General features: G+C 39.9%; 1 protein-coding gene across 2 annotated transcripts in view; it reads right to left on the minus strand.

The window, feature by feature from the left end:
- Positions 1 to 22,516, minus strand: part of SIRT4 (sirtuin 4) — a 42,459-nt gene continuing 19,943 nt past the window's right edge. For both annotated transcript variants that reach the window (XM_053702053.1, XM_053702054.1), the window contains exons 3-4: positions 14,995 to 15,289; positions 1 to 631 (exon numbers count right to left, since the gene is read on the minus strand). In XM_053702053.1, the coding sequence (XP_053558028.1) occupies positions 440 to 631; positions 14,995 to 15,289 (487 nt within the window). In that variant the 3' untranslated portion in view covers positions 1 to 439. The remainder of the gene's footprint in view (positions 632 to 14,994; positions 15,290 to 22,516) is intronic.

Here is a 22,516-nt window from a genome sequence, read left to right on the forward strand (position 1 = left end):
TTCGTTAGATATATTTATTATTCTTATTATTAATATCATACATATTTTCTACATAAAATACAGAGCTTAACAGCAAGTAGCCTTCTTGAAGCAGTTATATATTTGTGGGGGTTTTTTTAAACTTCTGACAAATTGCAGATTTCATGTGATTCTTCATTCACGTTTTCATTCAGCTTTAACACATTTTCAGATGAAGGTGGCACTTTGCTATTCCCATATGAGGACTACAATTTATTATTTCCAGGTGTGAAGTAACATTTGTAAAGTCAGTGTAGAGGATCTCTACAAATAACATAAAAGTGATCTACTAAATTATACTATGCTCCTCGGATCCACAGAAGACTGAAAGAACCAAAGTAACCCACTGGCTGCCAAAGACAGCTTTTGACACATTTGCACCATCACTTGAGCACAGACTTACAGTATGTGTCCTTATGGCCTACAGATCTGAGCAATAATGACTATTCTGTATACACTGATCTAGCGAAAATAAGTGAGGCAGGACGTCCCCACAGCGGGAGCTGACTTTCACCGCTGCCATATGGTCTGCTCGTGTGGGTCCGATGTTGACTACAGCAATGGGAAGATGCTGCTCCTGTGCTCTAAGTGCAAATCGATATCCAGAGTATACCTGAAAAACAAAAATGAGTTTCAACTGACACACCTAAGTCACGCATGCAGTAAAGGTTATCCATTAACATGGTGTAAAATGATAAAACCTGTATTTAATGTGTTGTGCAAAATAACATAAGGTGCTTGTACTCAGTGTCACTGTACAGAAGACCTCGAATCAGACACACAAAATAAATAGTTTAAAAAACTGAAATAAAACAAGCAATTGTGCTAGCAACAATAAATAAACAAACACTGAATTTATTGCTGCAGTAAACCAGAATAACTATGGAAATTATACATACAGAGTAATATGAAGTCTACACTAGGGCCTCACACACTAGCCAGCCCTGCTCCACAAAAGTACCAGATGGCCAGTGAGAGATCAGGGGGAAGTGAAAGGTGAGGCCATGAAGGGACCTCAGATCAAACACCATGATGCTAGACCTCATGTCAGCCATATGCCTGCACTGGGATCCCAGATCAGACACAATGACTCTAAACCTCATGTCAGCCATATGCCTGCACTGGTATCTCAGATCAGACACAATGACTCTAAACCTCATGTCAGCCATATGCCTGCACTGGGATCTCAGATCAGACACAATGACTCTAAACCTCATGTCAGCCATATGCCTGCACTGGGATCTCAGATCAGACACCATGATTCTACACCTCATGTCAGCCATATGCCTGCACTGGGATCTCAGATCAGACACCATGACTCTACACCTCATGTCAGCCATATGCCTGCACTGGGATCTCAGATCAGACACCATGATTCTGCACCTCATGTCAGCCATATGCCTGCACTGGGATCTCAGATCAGACACCATGATTCTACACCTCATGTCAGCCATATGCCTGCACTGGGATCTCAGATCAGACACCATGACTCTACACCTCATGTCAGCCATATGCCTGCACTGGGATCTCAGATCAGACACCATGATTCTGCACCTCATGTCAGCCATATGCCTGCACTGGGATCTCAGATCAGACACCATGATTCTACACCTCATGTCAGCCATATGCCTGCACTGGGATCTCAGATCAGACACCATGATGCTACACCTCATGTCAGCCATATGCCTGCACTGGGATCTCAGATCAGACACCATGATTCTACACCTCATGTCAGCCATATGCCTGCACTGGGATCTCAGATCAGACACCATGACTCTAAACCTCAGGTCAGCCATATGCCTGCACTGGGATCTCAGATCAGACACCATGACTCTAAACCTCATGTCAGCCATATGCCTGCACTGGGATCTCAGATCAGACACCATGATGCTACACCTCATGTCAGCCATATGCCTGCACTGGGATCTCAGATCAGACACCATGACTCTAAACCTCATGTCAACCATATGCCTGCACTGGGATCTCAGATCAGACACCATGATTCTACACATCATATCAGCCATATGCCTGCACTGGGATCTCAGATCAGACACCATGATTCTACACCTCATGTCAGCCATATGCCTGCACTGGGATCTCAGATCAGACACCATGACTCTAAACCTCAGGTCAGCCATATGCCTGCACTGGGACCTCAGATCAGACACCATGACGCTACACCTCATGTCAGCCATATGCCTGCACTGGGATCTCAGATCAGACACCCTGACTCTAAACCTCATGTCAGCCATATGCCTGCACTGGGATCTCAGATCAGACACCATGATTCTACACCTCATGTCAGCCATATTCCTGCACTGGGATCTCAGATCAGACACCATGATTCTACACCTCATGCCAGCCATATGCCTGCACTGGGACCTCATATCAGACATGCTGAGGCCTATTTATCAAGCTGTCAACTGCAAATACGCTGGAATTCCGCAGCATAGTTGTGGCGAGCCTGATTCGACCTATACAGACCAGCAAAAGTTGAAATTTGTGACGTAACATACAATCTGCCGGTCTCAATCCGATACAGATCGATGCTTACGTCATTACAGATTTTCCGAATACAAATTCGGCACTATCTGACACCTTTTGCCATTTATCAAATCTCTAACAGGTACACTTGCCACTATTCCGGCCCAGCGTACCTGGTTTTCAATCCGCAACCCTGGAGGCCGCAGATGCCATAGGAATCAATGGGAGTCTGAAAGCAGCGAAAGCTTATGTTCGCTGCTGCCAGATATCCTATTGATTTCTATGGTAGAAAACAAGTAACGTTTACACCTAACACCCTAACATATACCCCGAGTCTAAACCCCCCTAATCTGCCGCCCCGACATTGCCGCCACCTACATAAAGTTATTAACCCCTAACCCGCCGCTGCCGGAGCCCACTGCAACTCAAATAAAGTTATTAACCCCTATTACGCCGCTCCCGGAGCCCACCGCTGCTAACTAAATGTATTAACCCCTATCCCGTTGCTCCCCGACACCACCGCAACTTACTAAATATATTAACTCCTATCCCGCCGCTCCCCGACACCGCCACAACTAAATAAAGTTATTAACCCCTATACCGCCGCTCCCTGACACAACTAAAGTTATTAACCCCTATACCGCTGCTCCACGACACCGTCGCAACCAAATAAATGTATCAACCTCTAAACCACTGGCCTACCACATCACTTCCACTTACTAAACCTATTAACCCCTAAACTGCCAGCCCCCCACATTGCCATAAACTAAATTAAGCTATTAACCCCTAAACCTAACAACCCGTTAACTTTACATTAAATATTAACTCATCCCTATCTTATAATAAATTAAAACTTACCTGTAGAATTACATTAAACTATATTAAACTACTAATTAACCTACCCTAACTATTATCCTACAATTACATTAAACTATATTAAACTATTAATTAATCTACCCCAACTATCATACTAAAATTACATTAAACTAACAATTAAGTTTCCCTTTAAATGACGTCACCCAAGATGGCGTCCTTTACATTCCGATTGGCTGATAGAATTCTATCGGCCAATAGGAATTAAGGTGGAAAAAAATCATTTTGGCTGTTGCAATCAGCCAATAGGATTGAGCTTTCATCCTATTGGCTGATCCAATCAGCCAATAGGATTGAGCTCGCATTCTATGGGCTATTCCAATCAGCTATTTCTATCAGCCAATAGGAATTAAGGTGGAAAAAATCCTATTGGCTGTTGCAATCAGCCAATAGGCTTGAGCTTTCATCCTATTGGCTGATCCAATCAGCCAATTGGATTGAGCTCACGTTCTATTGGCTATTCCAATCAGCTATTTCTATCAGAAAATAGGAATTAAGGTGGAAAAAATCCTATTGGCTGTTGCAATCAGCCAATAGGATTGAGCTCACATTCTATTGGCTATTCCAATCAGCCAATAGAATGCAAGCTCAATCCTATTGGCTGATTGCAACAGCCAATAGGATGAAAGCTCAATCCTATTGGCTGATTGCAACAGCCAATATGATTTTTTCCACCTTAATTCCTATTGGCTGATAGAATTCTATCAGCCAATCGGAATGTAAGGGACGCCATCTTGGATGACGTCATTTAAAGGGAAACTTAATTCTTCAGACGTCGTCGTAAGAAGAGGATGCTCCGTGCCGGATGTCTTGAAGATGGAGCCGCTCTGCGCCAGATGGATGAAGATAGAAGATGCAGTCTGGATGAAGACTTCTGCCAGCCTGGATGAAGACTTCGGCCCGCTTGGATGGAGACTTCTGCTGGCTTCGCTGAGGACTTCTGCCGCTTCGTTGAGGATGGATGTCCGGTCTTCAAAAACTGTAAGTGGATCTTCGGGGGTTAGTGTTAGTTTTTTTTAAGGGTTTATTGGTTGGGTTTTATTTTTAGGGACTTTGGGCCGCAAAAGAGCTAACTGCCCTTTTAAGGGCAATGCCCATCCAAATGCCCTTTTCAGGGCAATGGGGAGCTTAGGTTTTTTAGATAGGTTTTTATTTGGGGGTTAGTTGTGTGGGTGGTGGGTTTTACTGTTGGGGGGTATTTGTATTTTTATTTACAGGTAAAAGAGCTGATTTCTTTGGGGCAATGCCCTGCAAAAGGCCCTTTTAAGGGCCATTGGTAGTTTATTGTAGGCTAGGTTTTTTTTTTGGGGGGGGGGCTTTTTTATTTTGATTGGGCTATTAGATTAAGTGTAATTAGTTTAAATATTTGATTATAATTTTTTTATTTTGTGTAACTTAGTTGTTATGTTTTTGTAACTTAGTAATTTTTAATAGTAGATTTAAATCATTTGAGTAGGGTTAGGTGTTTAAATAAGTAATATAGTTATTTAGTTGTTAGTTTAATGTAATTTTAGTATAATAGTTAGGGTAGGTTAATGAATAGTTTAATATAGTTTAATGTAATTTTATTATAATAGTTAGGGTAGATTAATTAATAGTTTAATATAGTTTAATGTAATTTTAGTATAATAGTTAGGGTAGATTAATTAATAGTTTAATATAGTTTAATGTAATTGTAGGATAATAGTTAGGGTAGGTTAATTAATAGTTTAATATAGTTTAATTAATAGTTTAATATAGTTTAATTTAATTCTAAAGGTAAGTTTAAATTTATTATAAGATAGGGTGAGTTAATATTTAATGTAAAGTTAGCGGGTTGTTAGGTTTAGGGGTTAATAGCTTAATTTAGTTTATGGCGATGTGGGGGGCTGGCGGTTTAGGGGTTAATAGGTTTAGGGGTTAATAGGTTTAGTAAGTGGTCGTGATGTGGGAGGCCAGAGGTTTAGGGGTTAATACATTTATTTAGTTGCGGAGGGCTCCGGGAGCAGCGGGATAGGGGTTAATAACTTTATTTAGTTGCGGTGGGCTCCGGGTGCAGCGGAATAGGGGTTAATACCTTTATTAAAGTTGCGGTGGGCTATGGGGCGGAGGGATAGGGGTTAATAACTTTATTAGAGTTGCGGTGGGCTCCAGGAGCAGCGGGATAGGGGTTAATACTTTTATTTAGTTGCGGCGGGGTCGGGGAGAGGTGGGATAGGGGTTAAACATTTTAGTATAGTGGCAGTGTTTAGTGACAGGGTATAAATAAAGTTGGTAAAAAGCCGAATAGCAGCGAGATCGAGGAATGTTAGTTAACAACAGTCCGCTGCTCATCACCCCGTACTTGGTGCGCAGCTTTTTGACAGCTTTTTTTATAAATATAGAGAGCGTATTCAGATCCGCGGCCATGATGTTAGGCGAGCGTATCGGTGCCGTAGAATGCTGCTCAGTCGATGGCTTGATAAATAGGCCTCCATGACTCTAGACCTCATGTTAGCCATATGCCTGCGCTGGGACCTCAGATCAGACACCATGACTCTACACCTCATGTTAGCCATATGCCTGCACTGGGACCTCAGATCAGACACCATGACTCTACACCTCATGTTAGCCATATGCCTGCACTAGGACCTCAGATCAGACACCATGACTCTACACCTCATGTTAGCCATATGCCTGCACTAGGACCTCAGATCAGACACCATGACTCTACACCTCATGTTAGCCATGCCTGCACTGAGACCTCAGATCAGACACCATGACTCTACACCTCATGCCAGTCATATTTCTGCATTGGGACCTCAGATCATAAGCCATTCTCTACAGCTTCTGTCACGTATAAGCCCACATGAACATTTATGGCTCTGAATCCCATATGAACTATAAGACTATATCAGTCCTCAGACAACATCTCCGATCTGATTGAAACAATTAAGTGTCCATCTTTTACATACAATTTACTGGACAGCCCTGTTAAAGAGACAGTAAACACCTTGTAATTATAAGACATTTCTGTTGTCTTGCTATAGAGTAACATATCTTGTTGTGATTGTGTCATCATAAATAAGGGCTCATCTGCAGCTGTTAACAATAATTAAACTCCTTTAAAGAGAAAGTCTACTCCAGACTTGTTATTGTTCATAAAGATAGATAATGCTTTTATTACCTATTCCCCAGTTTTGCATAACTAACACAGTTATATTAATATACTTTTTACTTCTGTGATTAGCTTGTATCCTTGTATCCCTTATCTCAGTTTACCAAAAAATGAAAAGACCGCAGCACTTATGTTCGTAGCAAAGACTTGCTCATTTATTAGGGTGGTGTAACCAGAAAAACAGCAACGTTTTAAGTCACACAGGACACTTACTCATCAGAATACTATACAGACTAACCTTAAATACCTTTACCAATTGGTTACACCTGTTGCATTGTCATAGCAACCTAGAATATACAACACACCTCTATAATATCAATAAAAATTTTGGTCACATATTACAAATATTTATAGGATAATATTGAAAATGTGCAATTTTAAATTCCTATAAAAAGTCACTTCCCTATCAATTTATGCGTTCTAAATATTGAATATAATCAGAAACATATTAAACAATTTCTTAAAGGAACAGATGCAAATCATAATCCCTATTAAGACTTTTAAGTGCAAGGGTACCCATCCTATGACCCTACCTCCTTTCCCTATCTCCCCTTCTCCTAAAAGGGGGTACATGGTCAATTACTTGAAATCTTAATTGGCTTATATTGTGGCCTTTTACAGTAAAATGTTTAGAAACTGGTTTATTAGGGTCTTTAATTATAATGAAAGACTTATGTTCCATCATACGTTCTCTTACAGATCTAGTGGTCTCCCCAATGTAACAAAGCCCACATGAACACTTCAATAGATAAATAGCATACTCATTTTGGCATGTAAAAAAGCCTTGTATTGTCGTTTGTTTATGTCCACAACTTTGGGCCAAATTCTTACCCTTTATCATTGAATTACAGTGTGAGCAATTTAAATTCTCTGTTGTTAAGTAATTTATCATTCCTCTTTTATTAGTACCCAGATCAGCTCTTACTAACTGATCCCTAATATGTTTTACTATTTCAAAGGCGGCCAAAGGTAACATCCTAAATTCTTCCACTAAAGGATTAGATTTCTCAAGTAAATACCAATGTTTTGTAATGACTTTAAAAATGTAATCACTTAAAGGGACACTGAACCCCAATTTTTTCTTTCGTCATTCAGATAGAGCATGCAATTTTAGGCAACATTCTAATTTACTCCTATTATCAAATTTTCTTTGTTCTCTTGCTATCTTTATTTGAAAAAGAAGGCATCTAAGTTTTTTGGTTCAGCACTCTGGACAGCAGTTTTTTATTGGTGGATGAATTTATCCACTAATCAGCAAGAACAACCCAGGTTGCTCACCAAAAATGGTCTGGCATCTAAACTTACATTCTTGCATTTCAAATAAAGATACCAAGAGAATGAAGAAAATTTGATAATAGAAGTAAATTAAAAAGTTTCTTAAAATGTCATGCTATATATGAATCACGAAAGAAAAATGTGGGTTCAGTGTCCCTTTAAATTGTTATATTCTGACACAAAAACAATTTTATTGTCTTTCTTTCTAGATTTGGGAATAACTATTTCATCATTATTGAACACCTCATCCCTTTTTTTATTTAGGATATCCCTTGGATACCCACGTTTGAGAAATGTATCTAGAATTTCCTCTTTCCGTATTAGTAAATCAGATTCCTCTTTAACAATCCTTTTAACCCTCATTAGCTGGCTTTTAGGGACAGACTCAAAAACCCTAATTGGGTAAAAACTTGTATAATGGAGTAATGTATTACCATCAGTTTCTTTAACATACAAGTCAGTAGTTAATTTATTATTAACGATTTTTACATTAGGGTCCAAAAATGATATCCTATCAAATGAGTGTGATAATGTGAATTTTAATTCGGTCATAATCCCATTTAATGTATCTACAAATTACAATAGAGTATCCAGGGGACCCCTCCATATGCCAAAAATATTGTCAATAAATCTATTCCATTGTAGACAATGTTCCAAAAATCTCCTATCATTGAAAATAAATGTATTCTCAATGGTACTCATAGACAGATTGGCATAGGAGAGTGCCACACTGGAACCCATTGCAGTACCCTTGCGTTGTAGGTAAAAGGTGTATTGGAAGAGGAAATAGTTATGGTATAAAATTATCCTAAGCAGGTCATCCACCAAGTCACAATGTTGTGGTGAGTATACCCCACTTTCCCTAAGATGTTCTTTAACATCTTGTAAACCTACATCATGCAGTATAGAGGTGTATAAATTCACCAAATCTAGGGAAAATAGAATGCACCCACCCTCAACTTCAAAATCAACAATCTTACTAAGGAAGTCATTAGTGTTTTTTAAGTATGATCTTTTTATTTTTTACAATTGGGTTCAAAATCCTGTCAACAAATATAGCAATGTTGAAAAACATAGACTCAGTCCCAACTACCCAGGGGTCTTTTAATATTTGAATATTTTTATGTATTTTCGGTAGCGTATAGAACACAGGTGTGAGGGGGTTATCAAGGATCTCATTTACATAATAGTCACTATCCAAGACAACAGCACCCCCTTTGTCCGCATATTTAATAATAATATTCACATTATCCTGCAAAGACTTAAAGGGACAGTAAAGTAAAAAAAAAATATTTCATGATTTAAATAGGGCATGTAATTTTAAACAACTTTCCAATTTACTTTTATTACCAATTTTGCTTTGTTCTCTTGGTATTCTTAGTTGAAAGCTAAATCTAGAAGGTTCATGTGCTAATTTCTTAGACCTTGAAGACTGCCTCTAATCGGAAAGCATTTTGACAGTTTTTCACCACTAGAGGGCGTTAGTTCATGTGTTTCAAATAGATAACATTGAGCTCCGGCACATGAAGCTCCTAAGAGCAAGCACTGATTGGCTAAAAATGCATGTCTGTCAAAAGAACTGAAATAAGGGGGCAGTTTCCAGAGCATAGATACAAGGTAATCACAGAAGTAAAAAGTATATTATTATAACTGTGTTGGTTATGCAAAATTGGGGAATGGGTAATAAAGGGATTATCTACCTTTTAAACAACAAAAATTCTGGTGTTTACTGTCCCTTTAATAGCTTTTTTTCTCCTCAATAGATAATTTACATCTAACATAGTTCTGTTTGTTCTTGCTCAAAACATCATCTATGTCTTTTTTAACAAATGAGATAAATGTCTCAACACCCATATTATTTGTTGGTGGAACAAACCTATCAACACCCATATCTCTATTATCTTGTACATTAGTATCTGTAGAAAAGAAGGCTTTCAGCCTAATTGATCTAAAGAATCTAAATACATCTTTATCAAGATTAAACACATAAATGTCCATACTAGGGCAAAAAGAAAGTCCCTTATTAAGAACTGATTCTTCCATCTCTGTTAGCTGGTACTTAGAAATATTCACAACAAGGGAAGCAGTACAGTTCTTATTATGTGAATGTACCCCTGTAGTAAAATGTACCAGCTGATTTATCCAGAGAGCATAGCTACTCACTATATTACTCACTATATTCACTGTCTCTGGGTGTGTTTCCTCCCCATCCGTTGGGATTGCGGTGCTGTCGGTTTTTGTGCTGGTTTCCGGTTTTTGGAACAAAGCTGCCTGCCTCAATTTGACAGACATGCATTTTAGCCAATCAGTACTAACTCATAAATAGCTTCACAGGAGTGAGCACAATGTTATCAATATGGAACACATGAATTAGCGCTGTCTAACTGGGAACTATTAAAATGCACTGAGATAAGAGGCGGCCTTCAACAGCTTAGAAATTAGCTTATGAGCCTACCTAAGTTTAGTTTTCAACAAAGAATACCAAGATAACAAAGCAAATTTGATGACAAAAGTAAACTGGAAAGTTGTTAAAAATAGCATGCCCTATCTGAATCATGAAAGTTTAATTTTGACTAGACTGTCCCTTTAAACCCTTACGCCTAGATTTAGAGTTTTGCGGCCAAAGGGGTGCGTTAGCTACGCGTGTTTTTTTTCTAGCGCTGCTTCTAAACAACGCTGGTATTTAGAGTTCTCTGGGATGAAAAAAAAACTAACACCTGCAAAAAAGCAGCGTTAAGCTCCTAACGCAGCCCCATTGCTTCCTATGGGGAAACACTTTCTAAGTCTGCACCTAACACCCTAACATGTACCCCGAGTCTAAACACCCCTAACCTTACACTTATTAACCCCTAATCTGCCACCCCCACTATCGCTGACCCCTGCATTATATTATTAACCCCTAATCTGCCGCTCCTTACACCGCCGCAACCTACATTATACCTATGTACCCCTAATCTGCTGCCCCTAACATCGCCGACCCCTATATTATATTTATTAACCCCTAATCTGCCGCCCCCAACGTCGCCGCTACCTACCTACACTTATTAACCCCTAATCTGCCGACCAGACCTCGCCACCACTCTAATAAATGTTTTAACCCCTAAACCGCCACACTCCCGCCTTGCAAACCCTATAATAAATAGTATTAACCCCTAATCTGCCCTCCCTAACATCGCCGACACCTAACTTCAAGTATTAACCCCTAATCTGCCGACCGGACCTCGCCGCTACTCTAATAAATGTATTATTTTAACTAGGTACAATAGCCATTAAATAGTTATTTACTATTTAATAGCTACCTAGTTAAAATAATTACAAAATTACCTGTAAAATAAATCCTAACCTAAGTTGCCAATTAAACCTAACACTACACTATCAATAAATAAATTAAATCAATTAACTACAAGTACCTACAATTAAATAAAATAAACTAAATTACAAAAAAAACAAACACTAAATTACAAAAATTAAAAAAAGATTACAAGAATTTTAAGCTAATTACACCTACTCTAAGCCCCCTAATAAAATAACAAAGCCCCTCAAAATAAAAAAATTCCCTACCCTAATATAAATTAAAATAGTTAACAGCTCTAATACCTTACCAGCCCTTAAAAGGGCTTTTTGCGGGGCATGCCCCAAAGAAATCAGCTCTTTTGCCTGTAAAAAAAACACAATACCACCCCCCAACATTACAACCCACCACCCACATACCCCTACTCTAACCCAAACCCCCTTAAATAAACCTAACACTACCCCCTTGAAGATCTCCCTACCTTGAGTCGTCTTCACCCAACCGGGCCGAACTCTTCATCCGATGGACCAAAAGAAGACATCCGGAGCGGCAGAAGTCTTCATCCTATCCGGGCAGAAGAGGACATCCGGACCGGCAGACATCTTCATCCAAGCGGCATTTTCTATCTTCATCCATCCGACGAGGAGCGGCTCCATCTTCTAGACCTCCGGCGCGGAACATCCTTCTTCACCAACGACTACCGACGAATGAAGGTTCCTTTAAGTGACGTCATCCAGGATGGCATCCCTCGAATTCCGATTGGCTGATAGGATTCTATCAGCCAATCGGAATTAAGGTAGGAAAAATCCGATTGGCTGATCCAATCAGCCAATCAGATTGAGCTCGCATTCTATTGGCTGATCGGATTTTTCCTACCTTAATTCCGATTGGCTGATAGAATCCTATCAGCCAATCGGAATTCGAGGGACGCCATCTTGGATGACGTCACTTAAAGGAACCTTCATTCGTCGGGTAGTCGTCGTTGAAGAAGGATGTTCCGCGCCGGAGGTCTTGAAGATGGAGCCACTCCTCGTCGGATGGATGAAGATAGAAGATGCCGCTTGGATGAAGATGTCTGCCGGTCCAGATGTCCTCTTCTGCCCGGATAGGATGAAGACTTCTGCCGCTCTGGATGTCTTCTTTTGGTCCATCGGATGAAGAGTTCGACCCGCTTGGGTGAAGACGACTCAAGGTAGGGAGATCTTCAGGGGGGCAATTAGGGGTTAATAAATATTATGTAGGTGTCGGCGATGTTAGGGGCAGCAGATTAGGGGTACAAAGGGATAATGTAGGTGGCGGCAGTGTGCGTTCGGCAGATTAGGGGTTAAAAATATTTATTAGAGTGGCGCCGATGTGGGGGGACCTCGGTTTAGGGGCACATAGGTAGTTTATGGGTGTTAGTGTACTTTAGAGCACAGTAGTTAAGAGCTTTATAAACCGGCGTTAGCCCAGAAAGCTCTTAACTACTGACTTTTTCTGCGGATGAAGTCTTGTCAGTAGAGGCTCTACCGCTCACTTCAACCAAGACTCTAAATACCAGCGTTAGGAAGATCCCATTGAAAAGATAGTATATGCAATTGGCGTAAGGGGATCTGCGGTATGGAAAAGTCGCGGCTTGGAAGTGAGCGTTAGACCCTTTCCTGGCTGACTCTAAATACCAGCGGGCGGTAAAAAGCAGCGTTAGGAGCCCTTAACGCTGCTTTTGAAGGCTAACGTATTAACGCTGCTTTTGAAGGCTAACGTAGAACTCTAAATCTAGGCGTTGGTGACCAGACCACTTTTCCATTTGTTGACCTTTTGGACCAAGGCTATTTTTACATTTCTGCTGTGTTTGTGTTTAGCTGTAATGTTCCTCTTACTCATTTACTGTACACACACATATTATATACTGTTTTTCTCGCCATTAAATGGACTTTCTAAAGATATTATTATTTTTATCATGTCTTATAATTTACTATAAAAAAATTATAAAATATGATGTAAATATGGAAAAAACACACTTTTTCTAACTTTGACCCCCAAAATCTGTTACACATCTACAACCACCAAAAAACACCCATGCTAAATAGTTTCTAAATTTTGTCCTGAGTTTAGAAATACCCAATATTTACATGTTCTTTGCTTTTTTGCAAGTTATAGGGCAATAAGTACAAGTAGCACTTTGCTATTTCCAAACCATTTCTTTTTCAAAATTAGATAGTTGCATTGGAACACTGATATCTGTCAGGAATCCCTGAATAACCCTTCACATGTGTATATATATTTTTAGTGGACAACCCAAAGTATTGATCTAGGCCCATTTTGGTATATTTCATGCCACCATTTGACCGACAAATGCGATCAAATAAAAAAAATCGTTCACTTTTTCATAAAATTTAGGTTTTATTTATGCCCAGCAGTTAAGGGGTTAATTAGGTAGCTTGTAGGGTTAATTTTAGCTTTAGTGTAGAGATCAGCCTCCCACCTGACACATCCCACCCCCTGATCCCTCCCAGCTCCCTTCCCTCCCCCACCCCACAATTGTCACCACCATCTTCAATACTGGCAGAAACTCTGCCAGTACTAAAATAAAAGGCTCTTTTTTTTTACAGTTATTCTGCAGCGTTGGATCCCCCAGCTCTCTAACCCTCCCCCCTCTACATAGTTGCCGCCATCTTTGGTACTGGCAGCTGTCTGCCAGTACCCAGTTTGCGGAAAACACTGTATTTTTAATATTTTTTTTATCTTAAAAATAAATTTTCTGTAGTGTAGCTGCCCCTCCTCAATTCCCCCCCCCCCCCCCACACGCCCCGCGCGCGCTCCCGCCCCCCCCCGCGCACTACCGATGGGCCGCCCACCCGCCTCCCTGCTGCTACTCCCACCCACCAATGTTCAGCACCATCAATGGCCGAAGCAGAGAGGGCCACATAGTCATCGGTGTGTAAAAAAGCGTATCGCAGTGATGCCTCAATATCGAGGCATCGCTGCAATAACCTGAGAGCAGCTGGAAGCGATAGCAATCACTTCCAGCGCTCATTTTCACAGAGGACGTAACAGGTACGTCCACTGTCATTAACTGACAGTTTTTGCAGGACGTACCTGGTACGTCCTGTCATTCAGGGGTTAAAGAGACAGTCAAGTCCAAAAAAAACTTTCATGATTCAAATAGGGCATGTAATCTTTAACAACTTTCCAATTTACTTTAAGCACCAATTTTGCTTTGTTCTCTTGGTATTCTTAGTTAAAAGCTAAACCTAGGAGGTTCATATGCTAATTTCTTAGAACTTGAAGGCCGCCTCTAATCTGAATGCATTTTGACAGTTTTTCACCAATAGAGGGCGTTAGTTCATGTGTTTCATATAGATAACATTGAGCTCACGCACGTGAATTTTCCGAGAATTGAGCACTTATTGGCTAAAGTCTGTCAAAAGAAATGAAATAAGGGGACAGTCTGCAGAGGCTTAGATCCAAGGTAATCACAGAGGTGAAACGTGTATTATTATAACTGTGTTGGTTATGCAAATCTGGGGAATAGGTAATAAAGGGATTATCTATCTTTTTAAACAACAAAAATTCTGGTGTTTACTGTCCCTTTAAGGGACAGTAAACACCATGCAATTACAAAATATTTCTGTTTTCTTGCTATAGAATAACATATCAGTCAATTCTAAATGTGTTTGTTGCGATTGTTTTTCAATAGCCAAACTCCACCCACCATTTGCCTTATTTCGAAAGGGAAATCCAGGATTTACAAAAAATTTAATTTTTAGAGCTAAGTATATGAATAAGGCACAAAATAAATAGTGAAAATATTTTGTTTGCTTACGCATAACTAAACATTTTATTTTGAAATCTTAGGATGTTTACTTTAACTTTAAATACTGGACAACTGGAAACCCTACACAGACTCCAACATTCATAAGGGACACAAACTTACCTGCATTGAGGACCCCACAATAAGCATGGCGTCAGCCTGATCCAGGCGTTCATATATGGAAAACACAAAGTCTCGGCTTACTGTATCACCAAAAAATGTCACCTGAGGCTTTAGGATGCCCCCACACTTTTCACAGTCAGGGACACGGAAATTGGCCACCTGCGTATCTGTCAGGAAAACGTCACCATCTGGGGCCAAGCCATGTGCTCTCTCGCTCCAGTTGGGATTTAAATCCCCAAACTTCTGCTGAAGCTCTGATCTGTTAATCACTGTCTGGCAGCCCAAGCATATCACCCTAAAACAGGGAACACAGGACACAATAACTGAGATAGCGACAGATCAATATCAGCCATAATTATAGGAGAGTAAAATGTGAGACATATATGGAGGCTAGTCACAAGGACCTGAAGATGAAACAGATAGCTAGAAATAAAAAACACAACCATGAACATAGACAAAAATATCTGAGGCATGAGAAAACAAAAAAATGTAGATGCTTATATTTTATATCCTTTTTTATCTGCCATCATAAGGTTTAATATAATATATTCCCTTGCTTCTGAACCTGAGGTAGTTGTACCCCAGTAAATACCTGGATCATTGTTAAAGGGACAGTATACACCACTTTTCATATAACTGCATGTAATAGACACTACTATAAAGAATAAGATGCCCAGATACTGATATAAAAATCCAGTATAAAACTGTTTAAAAAATTACTTAGAAGCTGTCAGTTCTGTTGAAAAGGTAGCATGAAAGCCCACTGCAAATGTGGAATAAGGTACTCCCCCTTCTTTTGCATATGAAAAGACCCTTTACACAAACAGGAGCAAGCTAGAGTAGGTAGCTGAAGGTAATTCTCCTAAAACTTTGGGGCTTAGTTAGGAGCCTGAAAATCAGAGCAAAGTTATTTAAAAAGAAGCAAAACTATACATTTTAAAAAAAAAAAAAACAACAACTTTATGGGCTATATAAATAGATAATCTACTAAACATTTATTCAAAGAAAAAAATGAGTGTATAATGTCCCTTTAAGCGGTATTCCAGCACATTTCCTTTTTATTATTTTTGCACAGTTGCATGACATGACAGAATGACAGAAATCAGTTTTTCTCAGTTTTACCCTCAAGCACCTCTTGACTTGCCAGATGCTAATTCCCTGTCTGAGCTGGTCAGCTGTTCACTCACTGTGACTGACTCACCTGTACTCAGGTAGGGAAATCCTTAGAATCTGGCTGGTTATGGACATTTGAAGACTGTTATAAAGAACAACACTGATATAAAGTATGTAACAGGCAAAGTGCCAGGTAAAGAGTATAGTACTGTAAAAAAGTGTTACAGTGACGTGCCAGATACAGAACCATAGTAAAATATAACATGCCATAGTGAAGTATGCCATGTAAAGTGTTCTATGCTAAAATATGCCTCAATATAAAGATCCTGAACTTAGCTATCTGTGCAATGAAGCTAGATGCAGCAGTCAGTAACATAAATAATATTACTTCCCTTATATCTTTTTTTATTTTTTTAATATGAGACACAATATTGAAAGAACTATATAGGGTCTATTTATCAAAGTTTAAACTGAAAATACGCTTGAATTCCGCGTCATATTTATCGAAAGATTGATCCTCCGTAGTTATCAAAGCGTCAAAATCGTCAAATGTTGAAATTTGTGACGTAATATACGAATCCCACAATCTCAATCCGACTCAGATCGCTGCTTGACTCATTACAGATGTTTCAAATTCAGATTCGACTCTATTTGAACCTTTTCCAAATGTAGCAAACATTTAACAGGTACGTTCGCGTCTATTCCGACGCAGCATACCTAGTTTTTAATCCACCACCCTTCAGGTCGCGGATGCCATATAAGTCAATGGGAGTCTGAAAACACAGAAAGCTTATGTTCGGTGCTGCAAGAGAATGCAGTATATTACATAAAAAAAGTAAATTAGAAATTCTATTAAAATTGTATACCCTTTCTAAATCAAACAATATTATTGCTACACATTTGGTGCACTAGTAGATATAGGGATAAAAATGAAATATACACTACTACTTATGGATTATGCTACAAATTTGTCTCTCATTACAAAGCAAGGGGACAATATTATTTCTACAAATTTGTTGAAAAGTTTTGTCTCAAACTTGTCGCACTAATAGATATAGAGATAAAAATGAAATAAATACACAACATAATATAGCTAACTTCCTTTTTATTTTTTGTGAAAAATCTATGTGCACCATTTTTAAGCCATGTAATACAAGTCACACTCTCCACTTTCGCACCAATTTTGATGCAACACTTTTCGCACCAATTATGATGCAAACTCCTAAACATCCCACACACAAGTGAATGTTTCAACCACTTTTGATTGGAATATGCATAATCACATGATCTAGGACATCAGCCAATCTGATTCAAGTATACATTTTAAACGATCACTAACTAATCAAATTTCTCGATACTTGTGTCATTGATCACTCATCAGAACTTGTAAGTGCCATTTGTTACATTGTGTATTATACTTTGAAAGTATGTATATGTGAATTTAGAATTAAAGATAAACATTGATGCTGACATTAGGACACACAGTGTAATATTTTAGACAAGGATTTTAGAATTTGAATTGATGTTTGATTCAATATAATCTTAAACTGATAGCTCAAAGGGATAGCCCACCTAACATTAAACTGTCATGATTCAGATTCAGCAGAAATTAAAATCACCTCTTTACTGGCATGCTATTTTCAGTGCATTTCTTACTTCTCTTGAATTTCTTTTTCAGTAAAAAATGTAATCTTATATGCCAGCCCATTTTACCTGTGAAGGGGTGGTTTTTAAAACTAGATTGCAATCAGGAGGGGTTACACAGGTACAGAGAGAAAACTGGCCCAGCTTTTAAAATATCCATTGATTGCAAATAAATACATATGATACCCTGATTACATGATACATTTGCAATTATTCCTGCTCAGAATAATAATAAATTGACACTATATACATATAGTGCTAAAACTAAACACAGAGACAAACATTGTTTAGAACAAAAAAGGGAATTTAGGGAAAAGTTACTAAATATGTTTGGAAAAGATTTCTGACATAACACACATACACATATACAGTTGTGCTGATAAGTTTACATACCCTGGCAGAATTTATGATTTCTTGGCCATTTTTCAGAGAATATGAATGATAACATAAAAACTTTTCTTTCACTCATGGTTAGTGTTTGGCTAAAGCCATTTATTATCAATCAACTGTGTTTACTCTTTTTAAATCCTAATGACAACAGAAACTACCCAAATGAACCTGATCAAAAGTTTACATACCCTGGTGATTTTGGCCTGATAACATGCACACAAGTTGACACAAAGGGGTTTGAATGGCTATTAAAGGGTACCAACCTCACCTGTGATCTATTTTCCTGTAATTAGTGTGTGTATATAAAAGGTCAATGAGTTTCTGGACTCCTGACAGGCCCTTGCATCTTTCATCCAGTGCTGCACTGACGATTCTGGATTCTGAGTCATGGGGAAAGCAAAAAAATTGTCAAAGGATCTGCGGGAAAAAGTAGTTGAACTGTATAAAACAGGAAAGGGATATAAAAAGATATCCAAGGGTATTTCTAGATCACTAGACACCCCTGCCCTCATTCTTGGCGACTTCAACCTCCCTGTTGACAACCCCACTGCCTTCTTTGCAAAACAAGTTCTGCAACTAACTTCTTCTTTCGGCCTGTCTCAATGGACTAACTCTCCCACTCACAAAGATGGTCACTTCCTTTATCTGATTTTAACTATCTCAAAATTCACAAACTCCCCTTTTCCTCTTTCAGACCATCATCTCCTCACTTGTAACATCACATCCCTCCCTACAACTCTCCCTCCTTCTACCCCTCAGACCAAACTTTACAGAAGCATCAAGTCATTAGATCAGAAACAGCTCGCTAGCTCTATCGAACCTCTCCTCTCTTTCATGCCCTCCTTTTCCTGCCCTGATGAATCTATCTGCCACTAACTCCACCCTTACATCGGTCCTTGATAATCTGGTCCCACCTACCATAGCTCGGAAATCATACACTCATCCTCAGCCCTGGAATACTCCTCTGACACGGTACCTACGCAGATGTTCCCGTACTGCTGAGCGACACTGGAGAAAATCTCGAAGTTCAGCTGACTTTCTTCACTACACGTTCATCTTGAACTCTTACTATTCTGCCCTTTATCTATATAAGCAACATTACTTCGCCACTCTTATCTCTCATCTTTCTTCAAACCCAAAACGTCTGTTCTCCCCATTCAATACTCTTCTCTGCCCACCTCCATCTCCTACTACAACTTCTCTCTCAGCTCAAGATTTTGCCAGCTACTTCAATAACAAAACAGACTCCATCAGAAATTAAATCAGCTCTCAACATGCTACCGGTCTTAAACCCCCTCAAAACCTCACTATCATCCAAAACCCACATAGCCTTATGGATGAAGTTTCTACCCTTATACTATCCTCTCACCTCACTACCTGTCCCATCGACCCCATCCCCTCACAGCTACTCCCCACCCTCTCTTCTACCTTTACCCCTATACTCACACACATCTTCAACCTCTCCCTCAGCACTGGTATATTTCCCTCATCTCTTAAACACGCACTGGTCACACCTATCCTCAAAAAATCTTCTCTCAACCCAACCTCCCCATCCAACTACAGCCCTATTTCCCTACTCCCTCTTGCCTCGAAGCTGCTCGAAAATCTAGAATTTGTACGTCTATCCCATTTCCTTACACTAAACTCCCTCCTTGACCCACTGCAATCTGGATTTCGCCCCCACCACTCCACTGAGACAGCAATTGTTAGGGCTACCAACTACCTACTTACAGCAAAATCCAAAGACCACTCCTCTCTGCTTATCATCCTTGATCTGTCTGCAGCCTTTGATATTGTCGACCACCCTCTTTTGCTCCAAACTCTCCAATCCTTCGGCATTTGCGACACAGCTCTCTCGTGGTTCTCTTCCTATCTGTCTAACCATAGCTATAGTGTAGCCTTCTCTGGGGCATCCTCTTCCCTGTTACCACTTTCTGTTGGGGTACCGCAAGGCTTTGTCCTTGGTCCCCTTCTCTTCTCAATCTACACATCATCTTTAGGTTCCTTAACAAAGTCCCATGGGTTTCAATACCATTTGTATGCCGATGACACCCAAATCTACCTCTCTGCACCAGACCTATCTTCTTCCTTGCAAACCCGATTCACGAACTGTCTTTCTCATATACATCTTGGATGTCCTCTCACTACCTTAAGCTAAATCTCTCCATAACTAAGCTCCTTATTTTCCCCCCTTTTTCAAAAATCTCCACTCCCAACTTCTCTATAACTGTTGATAACTCCATTATTACCCCTACCCCACATGCCCGATGTCTTGGAGTCACACTTGACTCACTCCTCACATTCAATCCTTGGCTAAAGCCTGCCGCTTCCACCTTAAAAACATACCTAAAATTAGACATTTCCTTTCCTTTCACAAGACACAACTAAGATTCTAATCCACTTTCTCATCCTTTCCCGCCTCGATTACTGCAACTCCATCCTCTCTGGTCTCCATAGCTACCGCCTAGCTCCTTTACAGTCCATAATGAATGGCTCATCTTCCTTACACGTTGCTCTTCATCTGCTGCACCTCTCTGCCAATCCCTTCACTGGCTTCCTCTTGCCTCCAGGCTTAAACACAAAATTCTTACTCTGACATACAAAGCCCTCAACTACACTGCTCCCCCTACATCTTAGACCTTGTCTCCAGATACTCTCCCTCCCCCTTCACTCTGCCCACAATCTCCTACTCACCTCCTCACATTCCCGTTTACAAGACTTCTCCAGACTGGCTGCCATCTTGTGGAACTCTCTGCCTCGCTCCACAAGACTCTCCCCTAGTTTTCAAAGCTTCAAGCGCTCCCTAAAGACTGTACTATTCAGGGGTGCATGCAACATACACTAACCTTTCCTAACTCCACTGCTATCCCCTTGAACCCCTTAGCATGTAAGCCTATGAGCCCAGCTGTTTGTAGATCACCCGCATAAGAGCCGATTACAACAGTGCAACTCTCGGCAGGGACCTCTACCCATTTGCCCCCCCTATAAATGTTAACTTGTATACCGCCTATGTTTACAGAGCTGCGGAATCTGTTGGCGCTATACAAAATACCTTCTAATAATAATAATAGAAATTAGGTTCTGTGGTGGAGCACATGCACAGTGATTCAATTTTTCGTCAGACTTGTTCTCGGCCCAATAAGTATGCTGGACCGTGGCGATTGGAGTGTGGTGATGCACTGGATAATGTGGTGGAGCGCATGCGTAGTGAAGGATGTTTCAATCAAACAGCTGATTCTACATCACCGGAAGTGACACGGTCCAGCATTCTTATGAGGTTGAGGAAAATTAGAGAACACCGGGTCTGCTCCAACTTACTCCAACCCCCCCAAAGATATAGTAGAGCTGAATTCATTCAACTGGCAGCTGCACTTAAACAGTTTGATTTTTTTTTATTATGAGCAGCGAGAAACTTGGCTCTCAGTAAAAATTGTGGTGACGTGACAGCAGGTCAGCCCATGCCGTTCCTTATGTTTAACTTTAAAGAGGTCCGACTGGCTGCTGAGGGCATTTTTATGAGCAAGTGTGGGGGGGGGACACTACTTAGGGGGCAGGCCAGGTTAGTTTAGAAGGAAGCATGGGTAGTGAGTGACACAATAAGAGGCTGAAGGCCTATGCTTATAATTTAAACTGGTAAACTCAGGGGTGGTTTAACTGCCTAATTTAAAATAGAATTTTATTTCAAAATTGCCTGCAGAAAATTTTTCACTAAAAAAATCTAATTGTAGAAAGTAAACAAAAGATCTGCCTCTGAGGTAATTACAAGGTGTTTACTGTCTCTAACGCAAAGCAAGAAAAGTTGCGTTATTTAGCCCTCTATAGCGCAGCCATTACAAGTTTTTCAAAACCCGGCTTGTGCGTGCGATATTGGGTTTTTAAGCTCCATAACGCACCAAAAACAAGTGCTGTTTTGACGTGCTCATGCACGCTTTCCCCATAGACATCAATGGGGAGAAGCTGTCAGACAAAAACCTAACCATGCGATTGCGGAAAGAAAAGCTCCATAATGCAGCCCTATTGAAGTCTATGGGGGATATTTATCAAAGCGTCAACTATGTTGCATTCGCGGGCATCAATACGCTCGCCAAACATTGCGGCCGTGGATCTGAATACGATCCCCTTTTTTATCAAAAAAGCAGTCAAAAACATGCGCATCAAGTATGGTGCGAAGCACATCGGACTGGTGTTAACTAACAGTCATTGATGTCGCAGCTATTCGGGCTTTTCACAACTTTATTTATACCATTTCATTACTGTCCATGAACAAGCACATTTCTCTTAATCACATTATTATCTATAGTGTAAATATATTCTTTTTCTGAGCAAGACTAATTGCGAATATAGCAAATAGGGACATATTTGGTGCAAAGTGTAG

This window comes from Bombina bombina, chromosome 2 (assembly GCF_027579735.1).
Source record: "Bombina bombina isolate aBomBom1 chromosome 2, aBomBom1.pri, whole genome shotgun sequence".
In the NCBI taxonomy this organism is placed as follows: Eukaryota; Metazoa; Chordata; class Amphibia; order Anura; family Bombinatoridae; genus Bombina; species Bombina bombina.